The following is a 10,186-nucleotide window of genomic DNA, read 5'->3' on the forward strand; positions in this document are numbered from 1 at the left end:
TTAATTAGGGTACAAAGCTTGTATGCCTTCAATATCATCTTGAGTGAGATCCCTTTTGATAGTTCCAGGCGCAATTCCTGAGTGCATAACAGCATTTGGATCTTGACTAGTGCAAGTCCAAGTACGTGACCTAATTCATGAAGAGCCACAGATTCCAAGTCCATGTGGTTCATGTCACGATTTGTATTCCAACTCTCATCTGCATCATAATGAGACCTTCCATCTTGTGGTGGAAAAGAATGAGCCAAAACCATGCCTGGCCCATCAAAAGGAACTCCATCCCCATGATCACCACTATAAACCCAATCACAATATTTGCTTCTTCACCAGTTGATGCTTCTTGAAATTGGAATTGGGATGCATCTTCCCAACTCTGAAAAGCTTCCGCAAAAGCTGACCTGAAGTCTTGATCAACAGGGACACTAGAGCTGAACGAGTAGGTGAGTTCAAACTCAGACCATCTTGGCATCCCACTTGGGAATCTGTAAAGGGATTGGTTCAGGGATGTGAGATTGGTGATATCATCAGGAACCCCACATCGTGGGATCATCATTTTTTTTTATAGTATTAGAGTTATGAAGGAGCAACTACTATTGTGCGTACAGTGAGAGGGGACACGAGATTTTCCGATCTCAATTGGATTACACCAAGGATCAGCCATAGGCCCTTACATTTTTACATTAGTTTTAGATGAATTGACGAAACATATACAAGAGAGTATTTCTTGGTGCATGATATTTGTGGATGATATTGTTCTGATAGATGAGATACGAGAAGAGTCAATAGAAAGCTAAAGCTTTGGAGAAGTACTCTAGAGTCAAAGGGTTTTAAGTTAAGTAAAACGAAAACAGAATACATGCATTGCAAGTTCAGTGAAGGCCAAACTGGTGATAGGGAAGGAGCTAGTTTGAATGGAGTGGTACTATCCCAAAGTAATTACTTTAAATATCTAGGCTCAGTCCTTCAAGTAGATGGGGGATGTGAGGAGGATGTTAGTCACAGAATTAAAGCCGAATGGTTGAAGTGGAGACGTGCCACGGGAGTTTTATGTGATCGCAAGATTCTCAATAAGTTAAAAAGAAAATTTTACCGTACAACCATACGACCGGCTATGTTATATGGTAGTGAGTGTTGGGCACTGAAAGAGTCGTATGCGTCTAATATAAGAGTTGTAGAGATAAGAGTGTTAAGGTGAATGAGTGGCCATACTAGACTAGATAAAGTCCGTAACGAGAGTATTAAAGAAAAGGTAGGAGTGATGCCAATTGAAGATAAGTTGAGAGAATGGATATTGGGGTGGTTTGGTCATATGAAATGTAGACATACGGAGGCTCCAGTTAGACAAGTAGAGCACATTAGGTTAGATGATAGAAAGAAAAAAAAGGGTAGACCTAAATTGACTTGGAGGAGAGTACAACATGACCTAGAAGCATTACACATTTATGAGGATTTAACCCAAAATCGTTTAGAGTGGAGAAAGCGAATCCATATAGCCGACCCCAAATTTTTGGGATAAAGGTTTAGTTGAGTTGAGTAGTTGAGTTGAGTAGTTGAGTTGTAGAGTTGAGGCTTCCAGTAATATTGAGATGATAATATTGTTGGTATGTTTTGAGTGAAGACTCCAAGTTATCATCAAAATCATCGGTTAGATTGCTATCATTTAATTTGGGTTTGCATAGAATCCAAATTTGTTGAGGTATTTTTTAAATTTATTGAGCCCAGCAATAATTTGGCACTTGTGGACTTCCTCCAAAATTTGAAGGAATTTCAAAGTTTGTTCCTCAGATTTCAAGATTCTGGACTGAGACATAAAGGGTTGGATTGTAAGAAGGAGGAAACCTACAAAAAGATAGAAGGAGAATTTAGGAGCCATTGCAAGGAAGAATGATATTTTCTTAGCTTAGTGATTTATGTTATGGTTGTCTAGCTATTTATAGACAAACTTGGAAGATAGAAGCATCATATTTCCCACTCACATGCCCTCTCAATTTTATTTCTCTTTTAAAGTAAATACTTCACAAGTCCTAATTAGTCTTAAGTCAATGGTCCCATGTTGGAAAATTCAACTTCAACACTTCTTTGGAAAAAATTACCCTTCGCATTAATTAATTTAACAAATTCTTCTTCCCTTCCGCTCTTGCTGTGTCTATTGGGGTGGAAATTTCTTATATTTTTTTTTTTTTTTTGAAAATATTTTTATATTTTATATTATTATATTTACTCAAAATTTTAAATTTGAACACATTTACCTTGATTTCAAAATTATAGTTGTTATTCTATCCTATAATTTTAAGTTTGGCTGTTTTTAATTTTTTTTTTAATTCTTTTTAGATAATTTTTTAAAATAATTTTTTTTAACGATAGAGTTTTTGTTCTGCTTTGATCCCTCTTATTCTTTTATAATTTAATTAAAAGAATAGAATTATCAAAATTTAAAATATTAATCTCTTAAGTACTCAATCATTGAGCTACTACTCTAACTTTTTTATCTTTTATAATTCTAACCCTTTTGTTTATGTTAACATTTTTCTAATTTGATAATTTTAATAAATAACTTAAAATTTTGATGATGAATTATAGCTAATTAGGGGATATATAGTCTAATTATTATCTTTAAGATATAAAGAGCAAAAGAGATCTTGAATTTTTTTTTTTACTTATTATTTTAATAATCTGCACAATGTAGCGAGATATTTTCATTCTTTGTTAAATAAAAATAAATTATTGTAGTTTTAACAATTTTTTTTATTAATTAGTTTATAACATTATATTCAATAATTAAAATAAAAAATTAAATATGAATATTGATGTAAAAGAATCAAGTTATTAAATTTAGAATATAGTTAATTTGTAGAATAACTTAAATAATTAAGTAGAGGAATTATATTAAATAATTAATAGATTTTACAACCATCTAATAATTACTTTTTTTTTTTTTTTCATGTGCTTTCTTTCCGTAAAATTCCATGGTTGCCCATAAAAATTAAATTTCAATACAAACTATGTTATAATTAATAAAATCTTTTACATAAAGCAGATAGTCTAATTTCTATAATTATGAAAAAATGCAAAATTTAAGTACTCATTTGTCATCTCTCTATTCTCCTCAGTATTAGCTCATTTTGTTGTTTTTACAACAAATAATCGGTGAGTATTTACTTTTAATCTATTGTTGTAAGTTAGGAACACCCTACACTTTAGCTCAAGTTAGTCTGCGTAATATCTAAAATATGTTTATTATTCATTAGTAGCCACTCGGTATCAGAATTTGGTATCTATTAAGATCTCACATTGGTTTGGGATAAGGATAATATGCCTCTTATCCTTAGGTACTTCTTCCCTTTTGAGTTAGCTTTTGGAGTGAGTTAGGCCCGACTCATTTTATTAAGGTAGTATAGAGCTTATCCAATTAATGTTTGAGCCTTCCATAAGTGTTTCACACTCCAAACGTTCGGTTTTGGGCATGAGGGGGGAGCGTTAAGATACTACTTTGGTTTGGGGCAGAGGTAATGTGCCTTTTATATGGCCTTAGATACTCTTTCCCCATTGACCTAACTTTGAGGGTGAGTTAGACCCTATCCATTTTCTTGAGAATCCCTGATGAAGTTTTTATATGGCATATCTTACGTGCATTTTTTTGAGAATCTCTAGTGAAGTTTTTATATGGCATATCTTACGTGCCTTTAGATTATAAAAAATTCATTTCCTTGTTAAATCAGATTAAAAAAATTAAAGAAAAATAAATTTTATCTCCATATTGCTCATTATATTTATTAATCCCTATTTTTAGATAAAAAAGCTAAAAAAAGAAATAAATTTTAATTTGGCTTGATAAAGATATAAATTTTTTTTTTATGATATAAAGTTGGCGCAAGACACACTACATAGTAGGTTTATCGGAAATTTTATCAGATTCTAATTTTAGTAATTATTAATAAGTAAAAAATAAAAAAATAATGATTTTATCGAAATAAATTAAAAAATAATGATCAAAACAAAATAATTAGTAAAATTGAGTAATTGAGGCTAAAATTTATAAAAAATAAAAAGCAATGAAACCAAATAATTAGCTAACTAACTTGAGATTATGTGATATCTAGTCTAAATTTTAATTATTAGAATATAAATAAATAAATTTTAATTATAAACCTTTAGTTAATTGAAAAAATTATGCGATTATTTAACTTTTGCCCCCTCTACATTCCTTCCCGTGTTTGCCCCTGTCCACTTAGGCATGCAAAGATCAATTTCTGGTTGGAGTACCCAATAGAATTTGACAAAAGGATTTTTAGTAGTATTAAATTGAGGTTTGACTATTTTTTTTTTTAATACAAATTCAAGTTGAGAGAGAATGATAAAACAAACTTAAAATTGAGGAATGATTGTTGAAATTAAGCCAATTTTATGTTATTGAAAATATTTTAAAGGGTACCTTGATAATTCTTAATTCTAATACTCAGAAATTATAATCTTTAACCTAACAAATAAGTGAATTATATTTTAATTATAATTAAAAAATATTTTAATTTTATATTAATTATATTATCTTTAAAATAAATAATTTTAACAGCTATGGTGATTGCAGCACTGGTTGAAACAAAAAGGCTCGAGATGACCCAAAAAATTCCACATTCTGACAGTTCTCCTAAGCATATTTTGGCTGCTACCTCAGCACATTCTGCTTGGCATTTCAGACATCTTCACTGTTGTTGGGATGCAAGAGTTTTTCTACAGTGAAGTTACAGGAAGAATGAAAACTATGGGGATTGCACTGTATACTAGCGTATTTGGAGTTGGAAGTTTCTTGGGTGCCCTGTTGATTTCCCCAATAGAAATTTTCAACAGTTGAAGAGGGAGGCAGAGCTCGTTATCTGACGACATGAGAGAAGCTCACCTGGACAAAGACTACAGCTTCTAGCCTTGTTAAGTGCATTGAATATGCTGTTTTATGTAATTTTGTGCAAATTCTACATTAGGAGTGAATAGGATTGTGAGAACTGTAAATAATTACTTTGTTTTAAATTTTCATGTAGTTTTTGTCTAAAGAACTTTCTTCACTAGCCATTGTAAATCTAATGTGAAAAAAAAAAAAAAAACCATAAATTATGCAACAAAATCTCCAGTAATCACTTGAATTTCTTGCAACATATTTTACTTGCAGCCATTTATTTCTTGCAACATATTTTACTTGCCGCCATTTATTTCTTGCAACCTCATGTATGTGTGTGATCAAAGAGGGTACAGAGCTTGTATGCCTTTAACATCATCTGGGGCGAGATCTCTTTTAATAGTCCCTGGTGCAATTGTAGGGTACATGACAGCATTGGGATCCTGACTATGTGCAAGGCCCAGGAGGTGACCTATTTCATGAACAGCCACAGATTCATAGTCTATTTGGTCCTTGGCAGGATGAGTACTCCAATTCTCACTCGCATCATAATGTGACCTTCCATCTGGTGGGTAGAAAGAATGAGCCAATATTTTGCCAGGCCCATCAAAAGGGTTTCCATCTCCGTGATCACCCGTATAAAACCCAATAGAAAGATATGCTGCTTCCGCAGCTGTTTGGTGAAAATTGAACTGGGATACAATCTGCCAACTTTGAAAAGCTTCTGCAAAAGCAGCCTTCACGTCTGGAGTATTGGGGACATTAGGGAGGAATGAGTAGCTGAGATTAAATATGTTCCATTTTGGCATCCCATTTGGATATGCATAAAGCAAACCAATGTCAGAGTTTCTAGACTGATTCAGGGAAGTGAAATTGGTGAGATCAGGCACTCCACATCGTGGAATCATCATTCTTTTAACGGTATCAGAGTCAAGACTTCCAGTAACCTTGAGACGGTAAAAGTTTTGGTATGTTTTGAGTGCAGACTCCAGATGATCATCAAAATAATTGTTTAGATGATTGATATCATCTGGATTTGGATAGTATCCAAATCTAATCAGGAATTTTTTCACTTCATTAAGCCCAGCAACAGTCTGGCCCTTGTGGACATGCTCTACATTTTGAAAGAATTTGAAAGCTTGCCCGTCAGATTTCAAGGTTTTAGACTGAGATATGGAGAATTGGATTGAAAAAAGGAGGAAGACTACCAAAAGAAAGGAGAATTTGCAAGCCATTCTAAGTTGTTTTAGCAAGAACATGCCTTTTTTTTTTAGGTTTGATGATTTAAGTTGATGTTGTTTAGCTATATATAACTCCGCATTCACTTGTATAAGGTCATGTGATTTATGCATATATTTTAATGAATTTGGTAAGAGAATCCAATTAGAATCATAATTCCAATAAGTATATATGGCTATAAGTGTGTATTTGATCCCTGTAATTAGGGCTGAGTAAAATTCGGTTCAAATCGAAAAATCGAATCGAATCGAGTCAATTCGGTTCAATCGATTCGGTTTTAAAATTCAATCGATTCGGTTCGGTTTTATATTATAAAAATTTCGGTTATTTCTGTTTGGTTCGGTTTTGAAGAGAAAAAAATCGATTAAACCCAACCGAACTGAATAGTAATTTATATAGTCAAATCGAACTAAATCGAACTGAATCGATTTTTGAATTAATTTATTTTTATAGAAAATTTAATAATTATATTTAATTTTATATATATTAATTGTTTAATTTCATTGATTAATAGTTATTAGGTTCAAACCAAAGTTAAAATTAGACCAAATAACTTGAAAATCAAGTCTAAATTAAAAAATAATCAAAAATCAAACCGATCAGTTTAAATCGAACCGAACCGAAATAGAGCTATTCGGTTCGATTCGGTTTTTCACCCATTTCGGTTCGATTTTGTTTCTAAAATTTACGATTCAATTTTTATAATTTAATTCGATTCAGTTCGATTCGATTTGAACCGAATGCTTACCCCTACCTGTAATTATGTAATTCATTCCTCTAATTATGTTTCCTCATCTAGTGTATATTGAGCTGTATAAAAAGGCAATTGCCACATGAATAGATTTGAGAAAACTCTTTTTTTTTTTTTTTTAAATACTGTTCACAAATTTCAATAAAATTATTTTAATGTACGGAAAAATACGTTTTTATTAATTTTGATAATCAATTTAATTTACTTGCCAATTTATATTAATTTTGGCCTTTTTATGCAATAAATTATGGGGTAATATATATATATATATATATATATATATATATATATATATATATATATAAGTGGGTGGGTTTTTTATTTGCCATTAGACAGATGAATTCTGTTAGTGTTGCCAGGAAGTACTTACTAAATATAAAGATTATCCTTTTTTTTTAATTATAGTAGTTAATATTTTTTTTATAATAAGTATTTAATTTTTTATTATTTTATTTTCCTTTTAAGTATTATTACTTCAATTTTCATGACTAAAGGATCTCAAAGACATTATAATTAAATTTACTATTTAAAATTTTATTATATTCTCTTTTTAGCTTATCAAAAATAGTAATAATATTGTTTTGGGAGTGTTTATTTCCACAATTTAATATGCAAAGGCCACAAATATTCTTAAATATTAGTCATTTATCAATAAAGTGAAAAAAATATGACAATATCATTTAAAATTGTTGCTACCACATGGCATTATATATATATATATATATCAGGAAAGTTTTCTCTTGTTGCTATCATATGTTATTCTAAATTTTAGTGCTGCGTGAAGTAAAAAGGCTTTCCTTACTACTGTTTCATGGTATTCTAAACTTTAATGTTGCTACATAGCGTTTATCATATAAAAATTATTATATTAAATATTTATAATAATTAATATAAGTAAAATTATTATCTTTTACGCTAAGTATTTAATATCATTTTTTATTTAATTCTTTTTAATTTCCTTTTAAATATTTTTACTATTATCATTGTTACCATAATTTTTATAGCTAATTAATTAAAAATATTAAATATAATTAAATAATTTTATAAATTTCTCATTTAATGATTTTTAAATTTTTAATTACTTCATTTAATTATAAAAAATTATATATCTTAAAATTAATAAAATAATTTAAAATTATACTATAAAAGTAATCACATGTAGCTAAATACTTTGCCCTCCCTTCTTTTTATATATTTAATAAATTTTAATTTACTTTAATGTTATTTTATTTTTATTTATTTTATTTTAATACATGTTTAATAAAAATATATTTTCAATTATATATTGAATGCCATATATAATGAATTATGAAAAAATAAATAAAATTTTATTTTCATAGTTGTAGTAAACAAGAAATTTATAATAATATTCAATTTTTATTATTTTTTTATTTTTTTATTATAATTAATAAATAATTAATATTATTACTTTGGTTAATATTAATTATGTTATATTATTTTATTATGATTTAGAAAAAATTTTAAATTATATATATATAATTAAATTATTAATTCCCTAATTATGCATATAAAAGTTATAAATTATTTAATTGTACACTTTAATACTATAATAAGTAGCTATTATTATTATTATTATTATTATTATTATTATTATTATTATTATTATTATTATTACTTAGAAAGCTCAATTTAATTAGAAATAGAAAAAATTAAGAGTTAATTAGACTAATTTATTAATTATACCTAATAAATAAATATGTTAATTTTATATATATTCCATTTTCACTTCCTGATGAAGAGGTGATCCAGATTTTTATAAAATAAATTTAAGAGGAAATAGGATTTTAAATCTATCATATTTATACCAATTGATAATTTTTAATTGAATTTATTGATGGTAATTTTTTTGGTATTTGTTAAATAGTTGTAATATATAATTATTATATAATTTATTTTTGTAAATACATTCCTTAATTAATTTAATCTTTCAAAAATTAAATAATGAAAAAGTATTAGTTACTGAATATAATTTTCATTCATTATGAGGTCTTCTAATTTTTAATTTGAAAAAAATTATTTAATAGTTACCCTACTAATACTATGATAAGTAACTATTATAAAATAACTTACTATATAGATATTATTTTTATTAAAAAGTTTGAGAGATAAAAATAATAAAAAAAATTTAAAATAATTAATAAAAAGAGTCTAACACGTGACATTTTATTTTATATTATTGTCACGTGGCTATATGTAATATTCTATTGTAATGTGAGATTCTCTATTATATATAAGTTATAAATTATTTAATAATTACCCTATTTATACTATAATAAGTAGTCACTATTATAAGGTAACTTATAATATATTAATTTATTTTAATTACATATATATACATATATTAATTATTTCTATTATAAAATCTATATTAAAAAGTTTTTGGCACAATTGAAAGTTTAATTTTCTTTAAAAGATCTCCAAATTATAACTAAGCATATTTAAGTTTTTTAAGAAATTAATAATTAAATATTCTTTTAAACATGTCTAATTATTAAAAATAATGTCTATCCATCAATTTGTAATTTTTTTTAAAAAAGTGAAAAGTCAACATTAAATTTTTTTTTTCTATATTTTCTAAATAACTTAATATATAATTAATAAATATAATTATTATACATTATCATATTATCTAATTATTTTTAATTTACAAAACGTTAATGACAGTAAAATCAAAACTCATATTTATTTTGAAAGAAAATTAATACTTAAAAATTTTCTCTCTCCCTTTTATTCATTTAATAAATTTTAATTTACTTTAATATTATTTTATTTTTATTATTTTAAAATAATTTAATAATTATTATTATTATTTTTAATGAAAAAATCATTTTTTAATTAATAATAATTTAATGACTTAATTAAATTTGATATATATATACACATACCATGTATAGTATGGGTATTCTACTAGTATTGCCATATGACATGTTATAAAAAGAAATTGATTTATCAAAAAAATATAAAATTAATTACCACTTAAATGAATAAGAAATTCCATATTTATTACCTTTTATAGAACAATTAATGAAAAATCTATATTTATATTTGTAGGAAATTACTCAACTACTTTTTAATTGATTTTCCTTTTTTAATTAATAAATTAGATTTTACCCTTTTTAATAGGAAATTGCTCAACCAATTTTTAGCTGATTTCCTTTTCTAAAAAATAGGCCATTTTGAATCAAATGAGGGTAATGTTTGATTATTTTTAAGTTATTTTTTTTTCATTCTTTTTTATTTAAGTATATGATTTTTTACGTTTTATGCTCGGAGTGATATCAAATAAA

General features: G+C 26.9%; 1 protein-coding gene and 1 pseudogene across 1 annotated transcript; both read right to left on the bottom strand.

Moving 5' to 3' along the window:
- LOC110650458 (metalloendoproteinase 1-like) lies at window positions 1–1,873 on the bottom strand (annotated as a pseudogene).
- A 3,356-nt stretch (window positions 1,874–5,229) lies between these two features.
- Window positions 5,230–6,150, bottom strand: LOC110650459 (metalloendoproteinase 1-like). The gene has a single exon (XM_021805426.2). It carries the CDS (start codon window positions 6,145–6,147, stop codon window positions 5,230–5,232), a length of 918 nt encoding a protein of 305 aa, XP_021661118.2. The 5' UTR covers window positions 6,148–6,150.
- Between the last annotated feature and the right edge of the window lie 4,036 nt (window positions 6,151–10,186).

Source organism: Hevea brasiliensis, chromosome 18 (assembly GCF_030052815.1).
Source record: "Hevea brasiliensis isolate MT/VB/25A 57/8 chromosome 18, ASM3005281v1, whole genome shotgun sequence".
Classification (NCBI taxonomy): Eukaryota; Viridiplantae; Streptophyta; class Magnoliopsida; order Malpighiales; family Euphorbiaceae; genus Hevea; species Hevea brasiliensis.

What these genes read in the sequence shown, in the direction of transcription:
- LOC110650459 (XM_021805426.2), bottom strand. Translation starts at nt 6,147, where the DNA reads ATGTTCTTGCTAAAACAACTTAGAATGGCTTGCAAATTCTCCTTTCTT.